Here is a 22233-nt window from a genome sequence, read left to right as displayed (position 1 = left end):
TTTCTCTCCTCCAGTCTTTCTCATGAATAAATAAATAGATAAATTCTTAAAAAAAAAATTTAATTAACAGCACGTAAAAAGCCGAGCCACTGGGCGGGAAGACAGCACAGTGGTCAGCAAACAACCGTCCAGGCTGAGGCTCTGAGGCCCCAGGTTCGATCCCTGGCTTTACCATCATCCTGAGCTGAGCTGCCCTTGGTGAAAACAAAAGCCCGAGGAGGCGCGGGGGAGATAAAGGTTCTGCAAACAGACTCTCATGTCTGAGGCTCCTAAATCCCAGGCTCGATCCCCCGCACCACCATAAGCCAGAGCTGAGCAGTGCTCTGGTGTTTCTGTGTCTCTCTGCATTTCTCTCAAAAATAAAATCTATAAAATATTAAAAATATTAAATTAAAAAAAAAAAAAGCCCAAGGAGGAGTCTGCGTTCTACACCGCGCGCCACCTGCCGGATCCGGCACACAGGTCTGCGGCCCGCGCGGCGCCGGGGATTGCGGACAGACGGACAGACGGGCGCCGGCACCCCGCGGCCACGCCTGGAGGCTCCGCCTGAGAGAACGCGTTCTGGGAGGGAGCCCCACAAAGGCCCTGCCCCACCCAGCCTCAAGGGCAGCGCGGGGCGGCGCGCAGAATGTGGCGGGACACCCGGTCGAGGGCGCCGCCCACGCAGCGCAGCCCGGCGTCCGCCTCGCTCGGGCCACAACCGGTTGCGCGCAACTGCGCCTGCGCGCTCTCCCTCACCCCCCCACCCCGCGATCACGAGAATTGCGCCTGCGTCCGCCTCCCTGACCCCCAGCAACTGAGAGAACTGCGCCTGCGCCTTCCGTTTCCAGGCAACCGGGAAACAGAGTCCGTTGAGCGCCTGCGCGGAGGCCGGCCTCTGGGCTGTCGGGTCGGAAAAGCGGGGTCTGGGGTCTGTGCGGCGAGCTGTCTCCAGAGCGCAGGTACCCCACAGTGCGGGCGGCGCTCGGAGGCTGTCGGGGCCGGGTCAGGGGGCTCCACCTGCGGTCTCGGTGCCGGAGTCCTCAGGGACGGCCCGAGCGCTGACTGGACGACCTCCGACCCTTGGGGCTGGCCGCTGACCTCTGAACCGGCTGATGACCCCTGGGGCGACCTCCGACCCTCAGGGCTGGCCGCTGAACCCTGGACCAGCCACTGACGACTGAATCGGCCACTGACCTTCGGGGCCGTCACAGACCCCTGCGTGGCCGCTGACCCCTGGGGCTGCCTCCTCCCTTGTCAGTATCCGGGGCAGGAGTGGGTCCCAGGCCCCTGAATTCCAGGAGTGACTGCGGCCACTGGGGCCTGTGGAGGGGGGACGCCGACCCAGGGGAGCTGCCCCACAGCCCAGACCCCTCACTGTCGCCCTGGGGAGCCCCGGCAGCTCTCTGGCCTCTGGCTCTTTTTTTTTGTTTGTTTAAAAAGATTTATTAATTATTTTTTATATTTATTGATCTTCCCTTTTATTGCCGTTGTTTTAACTTTTTAAAAAATTTTAAATATTTTCCCTTTTGCTGCCCTTGCTGTGGTTATTGATGTCGTGGTTGTTGGATAGGACAGAGAGAAACAGAGAGAGGAGGGGAAGACAGAGGGGGGGAGAGACAGACAGACACCTGCAGACCTGTGTCACCGCCTGTGAAGCGACTCCCTGCAGGTGGGGAGCCGGGGGCTCGAACCCGGGGTCGTCACTCGGGTCCTTGCGCTTAGCCCGCGGCCGGCCCGGCTCCTCACCCGCCCTCACCGAGCGCTTCGTTTACCGCGTGAAGCTGCGCTTTCGGGGCTCGCGGGCTGGGAACTGCAGGGGCGGCTCCGGCCGGCCGCTCACGTCTGTCCGGTCCCCCCCAGGCTTCTCTCCGGCCCGAATGGCTGGTCTCCGGGTGGCCGCGCCTCCTCCTCCCGCGGGCGCCATGCTTCCCTCTAGGAAGAAGGACGCCCGCGGACGAAGCGGCTCTTCCCGGAGACTCTCCCTGGCGCGGCCGAGCGAACAGCCTGCCGGCGTCCACGCTCGCCCCGAATGGGACGCGGGTCCCGAAGCCCAGAGCTGCCGGGGAGCTGCGGCAGTCGGCGGCCCCTCGGGAAGCCCAGACTGGACCCCCTTCACGAAGAAGCGGGTTGGCGTCGACCGGGCCTACCCGCTGAAGCCCGTGTGTCACCGGAGAGCCCGCCGTGGAAATCCGGGTGCAGCCGCCACCTCGGGGGGCCGGGGTGTCTCCGCACGACTGCCGGGGCCGGGGCCGGGGCCGCTGTCACAGGGCTGCGGGCGGACCCGGGCGTGCGGCCGCCATCCCCGCGGCGACAGCGGCGACAGCGGGCCGGTGGGGCCGGGCGGGCCCGAGGGGTCGCACCTGCAGAGGCTGGAAGCGGCCGGGCGGAGCCTGGCGGAGGAGATCCGGCGGGGAGAGGCCCTGCTGCGGGAGAAGCTGCGGAAGACGGCGGAGGGGCTGCGGCGGCTGCAGGAGCGGCGGCGGGCCGCCCTGGCCGGGGCAGGTGGAGGGGGCGGCCGCGGCCGCGCCGCGCACAGGCCGGGCTCCTCCCCGGAGTCCGGATCCGCGTCCGCGTCCGAGGGGGCCTGCGGCGGAGACGGGAGCCACCGGCCGGACAGCGCCGCCCCCTGCCGCCCCTCTCCGTCTGGCAGTCGCGGCGCCCAAGGCCGGCCGCCGCCGTCGGGGCCCGCGAGGGAGCGGGGGCCCGAACCCCCGGACGAGCCCGGCAGCGCCCGGAGGTGGCGGTCGGCCAGCGAGTCCAGCCCGTCGGCGCCCCCGCACTCCTCGGGCTCCCGCTGCTCCCCGGCCCTGCCCGAGCTGGGCGAGTGCGGCGAGTGCGGCCACTGCGGTCGCAGCTTCCTCCGGCGCCGGCTGCAGAGACACGCGGCCATCTGCGGGCGGGCGCAGGCCACCAAGAGAAAGGTGTTCGACTCCTCGCGGGCCCGGGCCAAGGGCACCGAACTCGAGCAGTACCTCGACTGGAAGCACCCGGCCCAGGCCAAGGTAACGGCCTGGGACCTGGGACCATGATGGGGGCCGCCTCTCCATCCCTTCTCTTGAAAATGATTCTTTGGAGGTCGGGTTAAGCGCAGGTGGCGCAAAGCGCAGGGACTGGTGCAAGGATCCTGGTTCGAGCTCCCAGCTCCCCACCTGTGCACAGAAACAGTGACAGTAAGCACTTTTTACTTTTTAGGAGATTTTTTTTTTTTTTTTTTTTTTTGCTTCCTCGGTGCCTGCACCACGAATCCACTGCTTGTGGAGGCTATTTTCTTCCCTTTTGTTGTCCTTATTGTTTTATCATTGTTGTAGTTATTATTATTGTTGTTATTGATACCGTCGCTGTTGGATAAAGCAGAGAGAAATGGAGAGAGGAGGGGAAGATGGGAGGAGAGAAAGATAGACACCCGCAGACTTGCTTCAACACTTGTGAAGTGGCCCCACTGCAGGTGGGAGCCCGGGGCTCGAACTGGGATCCTTCTGCCGGTCCTTGCGCTTTGCGCCACCTGCACTTAACCCGCTGGGCTACCGCCCAACACCCAAATTTTTAAAAATTAGACAGGGAGAGAGAACCAGAGCATCATTCTGGCCTGTGCACCACCAGGGATTGAGCTCGGGTCCTCACGCTTGAAAGTCTAATGCCTTGTCCACTACAGCATCTGCTGGACCCCAGGATACGCTGTCTTCTCCGTCTGTGCTTCCTGCTATTTACGGGGATTGTTTCTCAAAGTGTGGCATGCCGACAAACTCTTGATTTCAGTGGTCTTAGTGCATAGTAGAAAAATACAGCAGCCTGTTCAAACTTTTTTAGAGTTTTAAAAGTACTGTGATAAGACAAACTGAGAGGGACTGGGGAAAGGGAGGGGGGAGAGAGAGGGAGAGAGAGAACTGCAGCACTGCTTCACCGTTCATGAAGCTTCCCCCTCGCAAGGTGGGGACCAGGTGTGTGCATTCAACCAGGTGTACCACTGCCCAGCCCCTACAACATACTAAGTCCATGATTTCTAGGAATCATAAATTGAAAGGAAAAACATTAAGAGTAAGGGGGATATACTATCCATGAAGAATCAAAGTTTGCAATCCCCAGCACCACCAGCAGCCAGACGAGCTGGGCGCTAGACCTCATGCCTGAGAGCCAGTGCTTGATGCAGTGCGCCATCTCCTGGGCTGCCTTGTGAAGTACTTTCCTTCCTTCCTTCCTTTCTTTTTTTCTAAAGTTGTATTTATTCATGAGAAATGATAGGAGAGAGAGAACAAGACATTACTCCAGTACATGCGCTGCGGGGATTGAACTTGGGACCTCATGCTTGAGACTCCAAAGCCTTATCCATCGAACCACCTCCCGGACCACTCTTCTTCTTTTTTTTTTTTTAAATGTTTATTCCCTTTTGCTGCCCTTGTTTTATTGTTGTAGTTATTGATGTCGTCGTCATTGGATAGGACAGAGAGAAATGGAGAGAGGAGGGGAAGGCAGAGAGGGGGAGAGAAAGACAGACACCTGCAGACCTGCTTCACTGCCTGTGAAGCGACTCCCCTACAGGTGGAGAACCGGGGCCTCGAACCGGAACCCTTTCGCCAGTCCTTGAGCTTTGCGCCGCATGCAATTAACCCGCTGCACTACCCCCGATTCCTGTGAAGTACTTTTCTTGCTGACTCTTAGTAAGTTCTCACTCTCTGCTGCTGGTCCTTCTGAAGTTTTCTCTCTCTCCTCCAGGGTTATTGCTGAGGCCTGGTGCTGGTACTACAAATCCACTGTACCTGGCGGCCATTCTTTCCCATCATGTTTGTTTGTTATAGGATAGGACAGAGTGAAATCGAGAGAGGAGGGGGAGAGAAAGACACCTGCAGACCTGCTTCACTGCCTGTGAAGCGACCCCCCTGCAGGTGGGGAGCCGGGGGCTCGAACTGGAATCCTTGCTTGGGTCCTTGTGCTTCGTGCTATGTGTACTTTACCTGGTGGGGCACTGCCTGGTCTCTGTCTCTGTCTCTCTCTCGTTGGCCTTCCCTCTGGCAGTCACTGCTCTGACCTGGGGAACTAGCGTCCTGTCATTCTTGCTCTCTCTGTACCGGAGACTCAGGCGGGGGAGTGGGGAAGAGGCTCAGTGCAGCGACTGGCTTCCTTCTGCTTTTAGACGGAGCTGCCCAAGAGCGACTGGAGACAGAAGCACGAATCCTTCATCCGCACCCTCCGGCAGGCCCGCGAGGCCCAGCAGGCCATCGCCCAAAGCGGAGACCCCTCGGCCCGGCCTCCCTTCCTGCCCGCGGAGAACCCCGACTACGTCCAGTGTCCACACTGCAGCCGCCACTTCGCCCCCAAGGTGGCCGAACGGCACATTCCCAAGTGTAAGACCATCAGAAACCGCCCTCCGCCTCCGAGGAAGCATCACGCTTGATCAGAAGGGAGACCTGCTTCTCTCCAGCAGAACCCTGGGGTGGAGCCGCCTGGTGGGAGGGGGAGGGATGGAAGCGTCCAGCATCTCCACAGAAGCCATGGGGAGAGACCTGCCCAGATAGCAGGGGCCCAGGCACCTAGGTCACCGAACCTGAACCTTGAGAGGCACCTCCGAGCGTACCCACATTAAAGCTCGCTCACTCGCTCTCTCTTCCTAACGGCCGGCCCGGCCTGGCCCTGTGGTTTTCCTAGTTCAGTGTTGTGTTTGGAAGTGGTCTGTGACCTCCCTTGTGGGTGCTGGCCCTCCCCTCCTCAGGGGTCTCGAGTAGTACCTTACACTGTCTGCTCCCCCATAGTTGGAGGCCGGGGAGACAAACAGTTGTGTCTGAGGCTCCAGGGTCGCAGGTTCAGTCCCCAGCACCACCAGCAGCCAGAGCTGAGCAGTGCTCTGGGAAAACAAACGAATAATGAGAGGACGAGACTCAGTTTCTGGGGCTGCTGTCAAATCAGTTGGGTGGTGACTTTTAAAATGAGGCAGCATGGGAATTGGGCGATAGCGCAGCCAGTTAAGTGCAGGTGGTGCGAAGCACAAGGATCCCAGTTCAAGCTCCTGGCTCCCCACCTGCAGGGGAGTCGCTTCACAGGCGGTGAAGCAGGTCTGCAGGTGTTGTCTTTCTCTACCCCTCTGCCTTCCCCTCCTCTCTCCATTTCTCTCTGTCCTATCCAACAACGATGACATCATCAACAAAAATAAGTATAATAACAATAAAAAAGGGCAACAAAAGGGAAAATAAAAATTTAAAAAATCACAACAGGGGCTAGGTGGTGGTGTACCCAGTTGATTGCCACATTAACGTGTGAGAACTAGGGTTTGAGCCCCTTACCCATCTGTGGGGGTCTGTCTCTCCTTCTCTGTGTACTCTTGCCTACTCAATTTCTCTCTGTCCTATCAAAAATAGGGGGGAAAAAACCCCCATGTATTGCTTTATGCATAACCAAACTGTTGTGAAGGAAAAGAAATATACACAGTGGGGCTTCCGGTTGTTACCTCACAGAGAAGTCTCCTGAGAGACAGTGCACAGCCCAGTGGGTCCATTCCCCAGACAAGTGTAATGAAGTACACATTGTTTTTATTTCATAAGACAGAAATTGAGAGGGAAGGGGAGGTGGGGAGAGAGAGAGACACCTGCAACCCTGCTCTACCACTAATGAAAGCTCTGGGGACTTAGACTTGAACCTGGGTCCTTGGGCTTGGTAATGTGTGTGCTCTACCGGGTGTGCCACAGCTTGGCACCCTACAAAGTGCACATTCTCTGTCATACTTGATGGTAAAAGCAGCTGATGGCAAGAGTGAGTCGTGACCAGTCAGAAAGTGGAAGCTTGTGGACTGCTTTGCCCCGTGGATATCGTATTTGGTTGGCATGTCAAAATGGGTGGGGCCGGATGTGAGGGCGATCTGGCTGCGACATCTGTCACCCCATTGATCGCCAGGGTTGATTCGGCTGATCTGGCTGGCTAGGCGGGTGTCCCCTTCCTCCCTCACCGCTCCATGTGCGTCCCTCCCGAAGCTGCGCGCTCGGTCGAAGAGGACGGCCTTCCCCGAATAGAGACGGACCGGTCTTCGGTCGAGGGTATACGAGTAGCTGCGCTCCCCTGCTAGAACCTCCAAACAAGCTCTCAAAATGGGTGGGGCTGAGAGGCGGCTCTCCCACATGCTTGACTGGGGCGGGGAACAAGGTTCAAGCCTCTGGCCACTGCGTGTGAGCACCACACAAAGGGGGCAGCTCCCCAAGTGGTGGGGCAGTGCTGCGGGGTCTCCTCTCCCCGCCTCTCACCTTCTAAAGGTGTCTGCTGGGGGCAGTGACTGGGAGACCACTCACCTGGCAGCATGTGCTGGCATGAGGTTCAAGCCCTGGCAACACATGGGAGCACTGTGGATGGTGGAGCCAGGCTGAGGTATCTCTCTCCTATTCCCTCTCTAAGCAAAAGGGACGAAGTTGGCCTGGGAGGCTGCCTGGTGTTGGTGTGTGTGTACCTACATAAATAATGAACATCTCTGAAAAGCCCAGATGTCAACAGCACTCTGGGGTGAGGCCCAGCCACTCTTGAGGCGGAGCTCTGGAGAGCCCTGCAGACTTGCAAGGACAGTCTCCTTTGCTGCCAAAAGCACGAGCTCAGGATCCAGGTGACTTTGTCAAGGTCACCAGTCAGAGACTAGGGAAAACAAATGTGTGTGCAGTGACCACTTTTACACACACAGGAAGCAGTTATTCACAGACACAGGAAGCAGTTATTCGTTCCTGTGCTGCTAAATGGTAGCACCTTCATGTCCCCTCTAATCTTGACATGTTTAGTCTTAACTCTATTATGAATATATTTTTTAAAAAGATTTTTAAAAGTATTTTGTTTTTTATTTTTGAGAGAAATCCAGAGAGAGAAAGACAGAGAAATACCAGAGCACTGCACAGCTCTGGCTTTTGGTGGTGCAGGGGATTGAATTTGGGACTTCAGAGCCTCAGGCATGAGTCTCTTTGCATAACCATTATGCTATCTACCCTGCCCATCTTTTTTTTTTTTTTAATTTTTTACTCAGGGCACTGTTCAACTCTGGCTTATGGTGGTGCGTGTGGGGGGGATTGAACCTGGGATTTTGGAGCCTCAGGCATGAGAGTTTTTGCATAACCATTATGCTATCTACCCTCCACCCCCCTTTTTAATCTTTTTAATTATTGGGGAACTAATGTTTTACATTCAACAGTAAATACAATAGTTTGTGCATGCAAATTTATTTATTTTAAATATTTTATTTTTACCAGATCACTGCTCAGCTCTAGCTTATGGTGGTTGCAGGGGATTGAACCTGGGAATTGCCGGAGCTTCAGGCATGATAGTCTGTTTGCATAACCATTATGCTATCTACCCTCCACCCCCCCCCCCCTTTTTAATGTAGCTTTATCTGACCATCAGGAAGAGGTAAGAACCCTTTTTATGTCTTTTCCTGAACAGCAGAGATGAGAGTGGATAAATCATTGTCCACGTCATACTGTCCTAACGGAGGGGCTCTAGTGTAAGCAAACGCTGTAAATGTTCAAGTCCAAATGGTGAAGCAACTGGAAAAACGTCAACTTCAGAGACCCACTTTGTCCTCAAGTGTGTGCAGTTACAAAGCACAGCACTCTGGGCTACACTCACTCGGTTCTGACCATATTTTCTCACTCCTCTCAGCTACAGAGGAGGTAACAGATGTGGGAGTTTTTCTGTGTTTTAGTCATCAGCATCTTTACTTTCCAATTTTTCTAGACTAGAGCCCTGCTCAGCTCTGGATTCTGGTGCTCAAGGGGACTGAACCTGCGACTTTGCAGCCTCAGGCCTGAGTTTTTTTTTTTTTTTTTTGCTGCACCATTCTGCCGTCTCCCAAGTTGGTCACTGAAGCAGGTGGGGACCTGGTCTGCAGTCCTGACTGCCCTGACGCTCTCATGAATAAAACTGCAGCAGAGGCCCAGGGGTGCTCAATGAATTTACGGATATACATCCTCCAGGTGTTGCTTCTATTCTGAATATTTTCAGACAAGTGGCCAAGACATGACACTGGAGTTTCAAGTGCTAAAGAAATACTTAAGGAAGGGGGCCAGGTGGTGGTGCACTGAGTTAAGTACACATAGTAAGAAGTGTAAGGACCTGATAAGGATCCCAGTTAGAGCCCCTGGCTCCCCACAAGTAGTGAAGCAGGTCTGCAGATGTCTTTCTCTTTCCCTCTCAATTTCTCTGTCCTATCAAAATAAATAGATATTGCCACAGACGCAGTGGATTCATGGTACAGACACCGAGCCCCAGCGATAACCCTGGAGGCGGTTTATGGAAAAGATTTGTGACTTGGCATTCTCATTTGACAGAGGAGGTAAGTACAGAAGTTACCCTCCCCCCTCTAATGATTCACGTTGGTTTTTAATTTCTGCATTTTAAGCACTATATATTTGGGGGGGAGTTTTAGCATCAGAAATAACTTATCAAGAACAATAAACTGCAAAGAAACAAAGATGATTTCTCTGTAAACGAACGTCTTGTGTTTTGTTTCTGTACAAGAACGTTTGTTTGTGTAAAGATTCACTGAATCCAAGACTCGAAGAGGCTGGAGTCGGGGTGTTTGAGGGCCATGTGCAGGTTGATTAAGTCACAGCAGTAACTCAGAGTTTAAATGTTTATTGAAAACAGAAATGTCAAACCACTCCACCCTCAACCTCTCAAGCATCTGGCCAACAGAAAGCTCACTCTTCAGCAAGGATGCCAGAGCAAGCGGCAGCGCGGGTTATACCCGAAGAGACGAACGCCAGGCGCTGTGCCAAGCATGAGCGTCAGCCGCAGACCACCATTCCGGGCGCCCCGCTGCTTTGCCCTACACTCTTGGCTACTGTGCGGCTGCCACCTTTGAACTGGCTTCTGCTCGCAGAGCTGCTTGGCTGTCCCAGGCACAATCTGGAGAAGTGCAGTCTGTCCCTTCTAAGGCACAGAACCTCGCTTTCCCATGGGGGCGCGTCCACGGCGGCTCTCGCCTTCTGGCAGGTGCTGTGATCCTCGGCACGAGACCGATGCCACGGCGACCCTGCCTCTCAGGCCCGCTGAGACGCTGCACACCGGGATGCGGGGCCACAGTGGCCGGTGGGCCCAGGAAAAACCGAAGCTGCACTGCCAGGGTCCCGGCCGGCCCCTAGGAACCGGAAACTCCATACAGGATTGGCCCCTCCCTTACTTTAAGAAAAGGCTTCAGTGGTTCCATTAGCACCGGGGTACCAGGCTTCTCAGAACTGAGGAAACAACAGCAGCGGCCGGCAAGGGGATCCTGCTCCTGCTCAGAGGCAGCGTCCCTAAGCAGCAGCCTCGACACCGAAGGGCCACTGCACGGATCCTTCCAGAACAGGCGGCTGGCTGTCAGGCATTCCACTTCTGGCTGGGGAAACCAGGGCTGAGGCGCGGTGACCCCGATGCTCACGCGCCCACGTGAACCCGCACACCTGCCCGCTCTGCCCTGCTGTCTCCCCGCAGTGTGCAAGCTCCTCTCCGCCGCGGGGTCGGCCTGTTCTGTTCTGCTGCTTAGCGCCGGGCCCTCAGATCGGAGAGGAAACGCCAATTCGCTGACCCGGCTTCAGGAAGCTCAAAGGGGAAATACTGGCGGCGCAGCACGGAAAGGAAGTGCTTGGGGCTGCTGACACCAAGGTCAGAACCCGCAGGAGTGCGGAGCAGGCAGGCCCTGCAGCGGTTCAGGAGCCTTCCCACCCGACGGCTGTCCCCTAGAGGGGCCGTGTGCAGACACCATCTCTCAGGGGCTACCGTCCAGAAGCCCGCAGCTCCAGCCGCGTGGTGAGCAGGGCCCTGCCTGGCCTGCCGCTCTCACCGGAGAAGTCTGTCAGCCCTCAGAGGAAAGGCGCCCAGGCCCACTCTTGCTCCTACATGCACTGCCATGAGGAGCCACGAGGGCTTCTGAAAAGCCCCAGGCCGCCCCAGACGCAGCTTCCTGGGTGGGACCGGGCAGGGCCGCGCCGGCCTCCACCTCTACCCCCAGGTGCGGTGCCCAGTGGCCCAGTGGCCCAAGGCGGCTTCCGGCTTCAAGTTAACGGTGCATGTGGTAAATGGGGTGGAAGCTGCTGGCAGAACGCAGGTGAGTCGCTTCGCGTCGAATTGCGTCTCCTCTCCAGAGGTGGGGCCGCCGGATGAGGTCCAGAGCTGCTGCTGTGTGGGGTCACTGAGGCTGAAGCCGGGCCGCTCTCCAGGTGTCCACGGACGGTCATGTCTGTGGGTGAACGGAGCCGGAGCCGGAGCCGGGGAAGTGCCCTCTGCTGTGCAGTCCTTAGATGCAGCTCCCTGGAGGCGGTGTGGGCTCGCTGGCTCGCTCGGCGGCTAGAGGCCGGGCCGGCAGGAGTCTGTCCCCAGGAGGCACCAGGACTCGGAGTCCAGGTCGGGCTTTGGATCCAGGTCCGGCTCTTCCTTTGCGGTCTGAGTGCCCCTGGGCTGCATCCCCACCTGGCGGGGAAAGCACGGGCTGTGAACAGCGCACTCGGGCCGGACCCCAGCGCCAGCCTCGGGGGTTTCCAGCCAGCTCTGTGGGCAGCTTGCTGGCAGGCCACGGGGGCGAGGGGGGCGGGCCTGGCCTCAGGAGTGGTTTACTCTCCACAGGACTTTCGCAGCCACCACTTCATCTTCACACCAACACTGCGCTTGATTCGTTTATGACTTGATTCGTTTAGGCAAGAAACCAGGGCTCACAGAAGCAAAGCAGCGGCCCCCATCAGTAAACCTGATAAATGTACCAAGGGCCCCCCAAGACTTCTGGGGTTAAACCACAGCAGCCACGTCACCCCAAAAGGTTTAACAAGGACTTGCGAGGGAACACGGCTGCTTAAGCTCGTGGTGTTTTGTAGAGCAGCCTTCTCATGTGCTCACCTGCCGCCCGCCTTCTAGGCTCTGGCTGAGCTTCTGCAGCTGGGCGAACACCTGCAGGTTCTCTTGCTGGAGTCTCTGCTGCTCGGCCAGACACTGCAACACCAGGCCCCGCAGCCTCTCCACCTCCAGCTGCAGGGTGCCGCACGCACAGCCAGGGGGCACCCGCGGGGCCTCCTCCCCGCCACAGGCTCCTGCAGGGCTGAGCCAAGGAGGCTGGAGAGAGAGAGAGAGAGAGAGAGAATGGGAGGGAGAGAGGGAGAGAGAGAGAGAGAGAAGAGAGAGCGAGAGCGAGCACGCAGCCACGGGAGCTCCTGCACCCAGGTACCACTGTGCCCCAACCCCAACTTCCTCTTAAATGCGACTAGATTTTACTTTTAAAGTAACACAAGACAGGCGAGAGAACATGACCGCTGGGATACAGAAACACTCGCCTATCACAACGGCGAGAGAGCCATGTCTCAGTTCCCCTATGCTGAGGTTAAAAGAAAAAAAAAACCATCTGTTTTAGAGGACTTGGTTAAAAACACTGTAAATCACATTTTCCTGTTTAAGATGCTGCGGGGGAGAAAAGTGTGAATTGGGGCCGAGTGTGCCTTCAGGCCAGTGGGGGTCAGCACTTGTGAAACGAACAGAGGACTACCTGGGAGAGGCTCAAAAAGTGTTCCGGAACTAAGACATCCTCCTGGAATCCCCAAGGTGGCCTTACTTGCTCTCCCTGCAGCCCAAGGCCCAGTGAGGCCCCGTGCCTGCCTCCATACGCACAGCCACCCACAGTCCTGGTCCTGGTCCTGGTCCATGCGGGCTGTGCGACAAGATCCTGGTCTGCAAAGCCTAAAGCAACCGCCAGGTGGCCCTCCGTGGCGAAGCAGGGTGGTGAGCCTGCTCTGCACTGCATTATTTCTGACATTCTGGCCCTCCGACCGCCCCTCAGCAGCCTCACAGAAAGTCAGCCTTGAATTCTGGGGTTCTGCTTTCTGTCGCTTCTAAGGCAGGGAGCGGAGCGGAGCAGAAGAGAAGGAAGAGAGAGAAGAACCGTCTGGCACAGGGAGGTGTCAGCCGGGCTGCGGGAGAGGCGCTGAGGCGGGGCAGCCCCTGGGGGCCCAGGCTCGGTTACCCAGGTTCCTCCTGGAGACTTGTGTTCCGGGGGCGCTTCCGAGGCCACTTTGAGGCCCTGCAGCTCCTCGCAGGGCAGCGTGTCCTTCTCAGGTCCCGAGAACGCGGCGCTCGGCGGGGAGGGGCTGTCCGGCATGGGGATGAACTCGGCGTTCTCCAGCTCCTGAGAGGAAGGAGGGAGGGAGGGAGGGAGGGAAAGAAGGAAGGAAGGAAGGACCCCTTCAGTTCTGCCGGAGCCCCCAGCTTTTGCCCAGCTGTGGCCTTGGCTCTCGTGACAGCAGCGCATCCAGGGCAGCTCACCTACCTGCCCGAGCCGTCCTCTCTTCCCCAGAGAAACAGACATGCAAACTCAAACTCAGCTTCAACCAGCGTGGGGGGCCTGGCACCTCCCGGGGTGAGCACACCCTACGGGCCGGGCAGCCTGGGTGGGACTGGCAGAGGCTGACGGCAGCTACCAAGCACAGTCTTATTCTATATGGAGCTTCACAGGTTTTTTTTTTCTTTTTTTGTGGAGAAATTTAAAATCTCACAAGCTTGTATGTCCTCTGAAGAAAGAAAATACAGATGGGCAAAGCTAAGTGATGAACACCACGCCTATCCCAGCATCGGAGATGACCACTGTGGAGACAGTCTTCTGTGTGCTCCCTGCTTTCTGCAACAACCACACCGCACACACAGCCTTTCTCTACAGCCGCGCGTGAAACAGATGCCAACATTCTGACTGCCTGCACTCAACTTTCACTTACAACTTTTTTTTTTGCCTCCAGGGTTATTGCTGGGGCTCGGTGCCTGCACTACAAATCTACTTGGGGGCTGCTTTTTCCCATTTTTGTTGCCCTTGTTGCTAGTCGTTGTTGGATAGGACAGAGAGAAATGGAGAGAGGAGGGGCAGAGAGGGGGAGAGAAAGACAGACACCTGCAGACCTGCTTCACCGCCTGTGAAGTGACCCCCCCCCACAGATGGGGAGCTGGGGGCTTGAACTGGGATCCTTACACTGGTCCTTGTGCTTCTCGCCATGTGTGCTTAACCCGCTGGGGCCCCTCACACCATTTTTTAAAAAAACTTTATTTTTATTATTTATTGGATAGAGACATTGAAAGTCAAGAAATTGAGAGGGAAGGGGAAGACAGAGAGGGAGAGAGAAAGAGACACCTGCAGCCCTTCTTCATGACTTTTATTTTATTTCTTTAACAGAGCCCTGTTCAGCTCGGTGATGGTGGTGCAGGGGATTAAACCACACACTAGACCCTCCCCACCCCAACAACACCACACACAAACAATACAGGCACAGCACCTTCTGCTGGTTAAATAGCAGACACCACACTCGACGGAATCCTGGACAAAAATTCAAAGGTCCAAAAAAAAAAAAAAATTCAAAGGTCCAACACCACTTGGGAGACACGTCTTGAGTTTGAATTCAGAAAGCTAATTCTGAAGACAGTTCAAGACCCCAACCATAACATACAAATAGAAATGAAGGGATCCAGAGATCTTTTCACCAAAGAGCTAAAAGGAAATTCTGGAATAGGAAACCCTCAAAAGCTCTGAGGCCGAAGAGACCTTGTTTCTAGAAGAAATCAGCTTGAGGACGGAACAGCAGAGCCGAGAAGCCCGGCACATGCTCAGAGTGCAGAGCTGCTGAAGGAGGGAGAGGGACTCACGAAGAGTGGAGCAGCCCTCTGAGAACAACAGACCTGTCAGAAGAAGAAACTCAGCAGTTACTGGGGCACCTGGGGATGAAGGGGAGAGAGAAGCAGGGAGCATGCTCGTAATGTGGATGGAGGACGCTGAGCCCAGACAGCCAGGAGAAACGACAGTCACTCTTTCCAGAAGTCAGGGCAAGGAAGAAACACCACAGGCTGCAGGGGAAGGGAGGGCTGACACAGAGGCAGAACCGTCAGGCTCTCACCAGGGCTCTCAACACAAATCCGAGAAGCCAGAAGAGAAGGGAAGGACATTCTTACAGTATTAAGAGGTAAGAATTATTAGCTGGGAGTCGGGTGGGTTAAACGCAGGTGGCGCAAACTGCAAGGACCGGCAGAAGGATCACGGTTCGAGCCCCTGGCTCCCCACCTGCAGGGGAGTCGCTTCGCAGGGGAGTCGCTTCACAGGCGGTGAAGCAGGTCTGCAGGTCTGTCTTTCTCTCCCCCTCTCTGTCTTCCCATCCTCTCTCCATTTCTCTCTGTCCTGTCTAGCAATGATGACATCAATAACAACAATAGTGGTCCAGGAGGTAGCGCAATGGATAAAATGTTGGTCTCTCAAGCATAAGGTCTTGAGTTTGATCCCTGGCAGCACATGTACCAGAGTGATGTCTAGTTTTTTTTTTTCTCTCTCTCTCTTTCTCTCCTATCCCTCTCATTAATAAATAAATAAAATATTTAAAAAACAATAATAACTACAACAGCAATGAAAAACAACAAGGGCAACAAAAAGGGAAAATAAATATAAAAAAAATTAAAGAAAAAAAAAAGAATTATCAGCCACAGGTACTCTGTCCTGCCAAACTGTCCTTCAAGTATGAAGGAGAAGCCCAAAGCTCCCCAAACACACAGACACTGAAGGAAGTCAAGCACCACCAAGCCCGGCTCGCGAGAACCACTGAAAGGAGTCCTACAGGAGAAATGAGGGGACTAACTCCAAAGGATCCGTGATCCGTGCTAGAATAGAAACGGGAGCTGAAATAATAGCAGCAAAAGGAAAGCGAGTCGGAAAAGGGAGAGCAGAAAGGACAGGGTGATAGGATCAACACTGGTGAACCGAGGCCAACTGTCAGAGACCCAGCCAAGAACGGAAGCTGTGGGACTCACCTTCCGCAGCCAGCCAGGACAGGAGCTGCTGGCCCCACTGCTGAGCCCCACGGCCTCCGTGGGGCTGACTAAGCCCTCCATGCCTCGGTCTGCTTCCATCGTTCCTCGAAAGCCTCCACTTGGGTCGGGAGTTTCGGACTCCTGCTGACTGTCTTCCTCGTCGCCCCCACCACCGCCGCCTCCCGGGCCAGAGCTCTGCACCACTGGAAGACAGCACAGAGGTAGAGAGCTTGGGGCGTCTCCCTGCCTGACCATTCTGCTACCTCCCCCCAGGTAGGGAGCTTGGCTCCACAGTAGGGAGGGACGCCAGCCCCTGCAAATGTTCTGACTTACGTGCAGCAACGAAAGAAAAGATAGTTAAGGATGTCAATTTGGGGGCAAGGGAGATAGCATTTATACAAACAGATTCTCAGGCTGGAGGCTCCCAGGTCTCAGGTTCAATCCCCAGTACCACCATAACCCAGAGCTGAGCAGGGCTTTGGTTAAAAAAAAAAAAAAAAAAAGGGCGGGGATAGAGAACATGATGGTTCTGCAAAGAGACTCTTATGCCTGAGGCTCCAAAGTCCCAGGTTCAATCTCCTGCAACACCATAAACCAGAGCTGAGCAGTGCTCTGGTAAAACAAAACAAAACCAATCAACCAACTAACAAACAACATGGGTGCTGGGGGGTGCTGGGCAGTGGCACAAGTAGAATGATGTACACATCACTATGTACAAGGACCCAAGGCCACTGCTCCATTACACACACACACACACACACACACACACACACACACACACACACACACACACACACACACACACACACACACACACACACACACACACGGCACTGAACCTTCCTTCTCCCAGGGCCGCAGTGCCCCCATGTGGAGAACAGAGTCTGTGCCTGGGTTAGTGCACGACAGAGTGGGCGCCTGCCTGGCGAGCTGTCCTGATAGCCCATGCGACTACCTTTTAGAGATTCAGCACTCATAATTCTTTTTTTAAAAAAATAATTATTTACTTATTCCCTTTTGTTGCCCTTGTTTTATTGTTGTAGTTATTATTGATAGCGTCGTCGTTGGATAGGACAGAGAGAAACGGAGAGAGGAGTGGAGGATAGAGAGGAATAGAGACAAGACACCTGCAGACCTGCTTCACTGATTGTGAAGTGACTTCCCTGCAGGTGGGGAGCTGGGGGCTCGAACCGGGATCCTTCTGCCAGTCCTTGCGCTTTGTGCCACCTGTGCTTAATCCGCTATGCTACCACCCAACTCCCTCAGCACTCACGTTTCATGAGGGAGACAGACCAGACAGAGAGAGCACTGCTCGGCTCTGGCCTAAGGTAGTGCCAGGCGGTGAAGCTGCAGCCGGCAGAGTGCAGCCTCTGTGTTCTAGCCCTAAGGTATCTCTGGCCCTTCGACGTGTCACGCGGGCACGTCCTGATGCCTAACAGAACCAACTACCTGAACCAGCATTGGCAAAACTACACTCACGTCTTCCAGCATGGCAGCACTAGTTGTACCTGGATTGGCTCTACATAAAATCAAAGTTTAGTTCACCAGTCACAGGTACCACATGGAAAGCGCTCAGCAGCACTGAGGAATGTGGCTCAGAGGGGTAGAGGGCAGGACTTGCCAGCCCAAGGTCTCAGGTTTGAGGCCCAACACCAGATCAGCTGGGGAGTGCTCCATGGAAAGCAATCCTAGGAAACACCCAGGAGTCCTGGGTGGCTGTGGAGACATTGGGCCGCACAGAGACCGGAGAGACCGGTGGGGCGGCGCTGAGCCTCACGCACCGCACGCCACTCCGCTCACCCCACTCCCCTCCCCTCTCCACCCTCCATGCAGACCCATTCCTTCTACCAGCAACTCTGTAGACACCATTTTGGGTTAGTATTGTGGGGTTTTTTTTGGTGTGCCGGGGCTAAGTGTACCCTTCTTCCTTATATTTATTTTCTTTGACAGAGAGTGAGAGATAGAGGAGAAATACACAGCCACCATATGTCTCCTTAGCCCAACATGTGGTTTTAATCTTATGCTTATCCTTTAAAAAATATTTTCAAGAACTGGGGAGGTAGCTCTCTCATAAAAATAAATATACCTTAAAATCTAGCTAAGCAAAACTCAACTAGGACAGTTGTGCTCAGTAAGAAGATGATTTGTCATTTATGTCAGCCATCAATATGCCAAGCAATGTATCACCAAAGGCCACTAAAAGATGTGCATGTGCAGAGTTCATGTCGGCTTTCCAACTCTCTGTAGAGGATCTGAATCACGATCCATGCTAACCCTACAAAGTAACAGATCTAAGTTCTGACAAATCACAGACTACAGTGACTCCAGCCCACGCACATCTGCAAAGAGACACACGTCTTTCATCTCCTGTCGCAGCTCAGACAACAGAGGGAAGTCGCTAGAGAGCTTTGGGGTGATGTGAGAATTCAGGGCCTGCTCTGAAGAACAGTTCTACAGGTGGGAATGGCCCCTGGGAACACGGCCAAAGTAACAGCTAAGCAGACACCACCAACCCCAGTACAGGAAGGGACAAACCGCTCACTTCCTCTGCTTGGAGGCGAAGGACCGTCCCCGACCACGGTGTGTTCACCACAACTCCAGCCTCTTTGATAACTACAGCCCTCATTTCTCCAAGATACATTTCATCTCTCTCTCTCTCTTTTTTTTTTTTTTTCACCAGAGCACTGCTCATGGCTCACGGTAGTATGGGGGATTGAACCTGGAACTTTGGAGACTCAGGTATAAGAGTCTCTTTGCCACCTTCCATTTTCCTTTTAAGACTGCATGGTACCCAACCCCAAACACACCTCCAAACGCCACTGGCACTGAGATGCCTTTACTCACCAGTTCTGATGGACAGGTTGCTGCTATTGGAACGGATGGTCTTAGAATTCAAGACTTTCTCTGAGGAAAAACAGTACACAACATTGTACACGCCCACAGGCAGGGAAAGGAAGACGACCAGGACAGGGAGTTAGCCTGCGAATGCCCTCCACTGTGGCTCTGCTTTGGCTTAGAGAGTGAAAAAAGCTAGGCCCCACCCCAGAGGTTCTGATTTAACGGGTCGGGGGTAGACTCTGGATGAGAAGATTCATGAAAACCCGGAGGCAGGACTGAGCGAGTCTGGTCTAAAAGCATGGGCTTCAGACCCCCAGGAGCCACTCGCAGCCCATCTTATGATAGGCACGCTAATCTTCATGCATAGCAAAACTCACAGAGCAGCTAAACCTTTGTGTTCCATTTTGTGTATTTTTATTTATTTATTAATATTTATTTTATTTCCCCTTTTTGTTGCCCTTGTTTTTTTATTGTTGTAGTTATTATTATTGATGTCATCATTGTTAGGACAGAGAAATGAAGAGAGGAGGGGAAGACAGAGTGGTAGAGAAAGGCAGACACCTGCACACCTGCTTCACTGCCTGTGAAGTGACTCCCTGCAGGTGGGGAGCCGGGGGCTCGAACTGGGATCCTTCCGCTGATCCTTGCGCTTTGCACCACGTGCACTTAACCTGCTGCGCTACTGCCCAACTCCCATTTTGTGTATTTTTAAATTTATTTATTGTATTTATTTATTTATTTATTCCCTTTTGTTGCCCTTGTTTTATTGTTGTAGTTATTGTTGTTGTTGGATAGGACAGAGAGAAATGGAGAGGGGAGAGGAAGACAGAGGAGGAGACAAAGGCAGACACTTGCAGACCTGCTTCACTGCTTGTGAAGTGAGCCCCCTGCAGGTGGGGAGCCGGGGGCTCCAACTAGGATCCTTATGCTGGTCCTTTTGCTTTGCGCCACCTGCGCTTAACCTGCTGTGCTACCGTCCGACTCCCTATTTATTGTATTTATTATTGGATAGACACAGAGAGAAACTGAGAGGGGAGGGTGGTGATAGAGAGGGAGAGAGTTGGAGAGACACCTGCAGGGAGAGAGATAGAGAGACACCTGCAGCCCTGCTTCACCACTCATGAAGCTTTCCCCTTGCAGGTAGGGACCAGGGGCTCGAACATGGGTCCTTACACATTGTAACGTGAGTGCTTAACCAGGCGCACCACTGCCTGGCCCCCTTTGTATATTTTTAAACTAAGCACAACAAAGTAATTTTTTTTTTTTTGTATTCCTCTTCTGGATTGTACAAATGTTGGGGGAAGTTATAATATAGTTTCTTGCATATTGAATGTTTTCACAAAAGGATGAACACAGACAATAAATTAACTAGTAGATAACTAGGACTAACAGATTATACGGGGAGAAGGAAAAGCCCAAAGCTAATAGTTTAAAAACAAAAAGGTCGGGGAAATGGTAGATGACAAAGGTCAAGACATTCACTAGCTGATGTGAGGCTTTGAGCAGTAGCCCTTTTCCCTGCAGGATACTTCTGTCTCCAGGAATGTGAGCGGCCAGAAAGCGCAGGACTGCCTTGTGGGTGAAGCCCTTACCGACAATGAGGATGGTGTGCCAGCCACGGCAAGAGAGGTCTGGGACGTGGTGCAGAGATCCAAAGATGGGCCGGGGCCAGGACGTACAGATGTCGGAGCCGTGTGGCCGCTCTGTGGGGGTCATGGCCAGCCGACCGTTGCCGCCATTGCCCCAGGCAAAAATGTGATTATCTGGAGCAAGACGGAAAACAGTGCCTGGCTCAGCAGAATAAGAACACTCCCCTTTCCCAGCCCTCTGGCCCCCACATTTGTGTCCTGGAGCACAAACCCAGAGGGAGTTACATCCCCCCCAAATCCCAGGCTCTTCCTGATCACACCCAGCTAAAATGACCATGGCTCCAGGGTGCTGACATGATCTCTCACTCATTCAACACTCGAACTTAGTTTGCCACTTGGGCAAGTACTGGGCATTATGGCAGACCCTGCTCAGGTGCTGGGAGTGGAAGCAGTGACTAGATAGTTGCTGTTCTCAGGGCACTGGCCTTCTGGGGGAGAGAGTGGGAGTCCGCAAACAAGCATCTTGTTTCAGGCAGTGTTAAGAGCCATGAAAGAAGATAAAGGACAGCAGTGTGGCATCATGATTTCCTGTACGACAGTCACAAGAGTACACGGCGATGCTCCAGTTCATGGCACCTAGGAGAAGAGCTTCCGGGACAGAGAGAACAGTGAGGCAAAGGTCGTGCAGGGGAAAAGTGGGTGTGACAAGCGAGACCAGGAAGGGCCCTGCAGCTGGAGCACAGTAAGGGAGGGCGTGAGGGTCGGACAGGAGGTGGGGACGGTGGCTAGACCCTACCTGTGCTGGGCCACACAAACCGCTAAGATCGCTGGTCTTCATTGACTGACACAAGCAAGCATTTGAAAGGCTCTCTCACAGTACCACGAGAAGAATCCATACAAGTAAGCAAGGATGGAAACAGAGAGGGGTGTTAGTTAGGAGAAAATTTTGTGTAAAGTGGATGGGTAAATGCTAAAGACAGCAGGATTTGCTGAGAGCTGAGATGTGGGGTGGAGGGCAGAGCTGCAGGGAGGCTACAGAAGGCACAGGTCTGGGCAGAAGGTAAGAAGAGGAATTTTGAATATACTGTTAGTGGTGTCTAGAACTTCTCAGCTAAATCAGGTGGGGGAGACAGCATAAGAGTTTTGTAAAAGATTAATTCAGCCTGAGGCTCTGAAGTTCCAGGTTCAATTCCTGGCATCACCATAAGCCAGAAGTGTGTAGTGTTCTGATTTAAAATATACAGATAGATATATATCAAGGCTTTTCTTAATGAAAAGGGATCACTATTAATGATTCAGCCAAGACAACAATCACTATATTAGAACGTTAGATGCATTTTGAAAAGTCAGCTAAGCTGGAGGCCTGGGGGGGGGGGCACAATGGATAAAGCATTCAGCCTTCAAGCATGGGGTCCCAAGTTCAATCCCTGGTGTCCCAATGTGCCAGAGTGATGTTCTGTTTATTTTTACTTTATTTATTTATTCTCTTTTGTTGCTTTTGTTGTTTTATTGTTGTAGTTATTATTGTTGTTGTTGGATAGGACAGAGAGAAATGGAGAGAGGAGAGGAAGACAGAGAGGGGGAAAGAAAGACAGACACCTGCAGACCTGCTTCACCGCTTGTGAAGCGACTCCCCTGCAGGTGGGGAGTCGGGGGCTCGAACTGGGATCCATCTGCCGGTCCCTGTGCTTTGTGCCACCTGTGCTTAACCCGCTGCGCTACCGCCTGACTCCCATTCTGTTGATTTTTTCCCGTCTTTCTCTCAAATAAATAAATAAATAAATCTTAGCTCCATACACACAGGAGCTGACTCCATCAATACAAATAAACGTGACCCACCTACAGACAAGCAGCAGCTCAGGCTGGGAGGCAGCACAGCGGCCGTGCGGGGGGCTTCCTGCCTGTGGGCAGCACCCACCACCTCAGCACCGCCACGAGCCAAGGCTGAGCAGGGCTCTGGGTCAAAAAGGTTAAATTTCCAAGCCTGCCCACCCCTCCAGAGGGAGCTTCGGTGCCGCAGTCTTTTCCTTTTTAAAGATTTATCGGGGAGTCGGGCTGTAGCGCAGCGGGTTAAGCG

General features: G+C 54.1%; 2 protein-coding genes across 3 annotated transcripts in view; one reads left to right on the top strand and one right to left on the bottom strand.

Annotated features, from left to right (window-relative positions):
• The first annotated feature begins 628 nt into the window (after nt 1-628).
• Nucleotides 629-5588, top strand: ZC2HC1C (zinc finger C2HC-type containing 1C). Its single transcript, XM_060180902.1, has 3 exons — nt 629-941; nt 1843-2984; nt 5111-5588. Exons 1-3 carry the CDS (start codon nt 629-631, stop codon nt 5369-5371), a joined length of 1716 nt encoding a protein of 571 aa, XP_060036885.1. The 3' UTR covers nt 5372-5588.
• Nucleotides 5589-9554: 3966 nt separating this feature from the next.
• Nucleotides 9555-22233, bottom strand: part of NEK9 (NIMA related kinase 9) — a 40698-nt gene continuing 28019 nt past the window's right edge. For both annotated transcript variants that reach the window (XM_060181262.1, XM_060181261.1), the window contains 6 exons: nt 20160-20330; nt 18574-18633; nt 15730-15932; nt 12920-13081; nt 11806-12018; nt 9555-11385 (listed from right to left, as the gene is read on the bottom strand). In XM_060181262.1, coding sequence (XP_060037245.1) covers nt 11263-11385; nt 11806-12018; nt 12920-13081; nt 15730-15932; nt 18574-18633; nt 20160-20330 — 932 coding nt within the window. In that variant the 3' untranslated portion in view covers nt 9555-11262. The remainder of the gene's footprint in view (nt 11386-11805; nt 12019-12919; nt 13082-15729; nt 15933-18573; nt 18634-20159; nt 20331-22233) is intronic.

This window comes from Erinaceus europaeus, chromosome 22, assembly GCF_950295315.1.
Source record: "Erinaceus europaeus chromosome 22, mEriEur2.1, whole genome shotgun sequence".
Classification (NCBI taxonomy): domain Eukaryota; kingdom Metazoa; phylum Chordata; class Mammalia; order Eulipotyphla; family Erinaceidae; genus Erinaceus; species Erinaceus europaeus.
This window is presented reverse-complemented; position numbering and strand designations above follow the sequence as displayed.

Excerpts from the sequence above, each read along its gene's own strand:
- ZC2HC1C (XM_060180902.1), top strand. The coding sequence starts at position 629 with ATGTGGCGGGACACCCGGTCGAGGGCGCCGCCCACGCAGCGCAGCCCG. Across the intron at positions 942-1,842 it reads GAGCTGTCTCCAGAGCGCAG|GCTTCTCTCCGGCCCGAATG; the intron begins GTACCCCACAGT and ends GGTCCCCCCCAG. Across the intron at positions 2,985-5,110 it reads AGCACCCGGCCCAGGCCAAG|ACGGAGCTGCCCAAGAGCGA; the intron begins GTAACGGCCTGG and ends TTCTGCTTTTAG.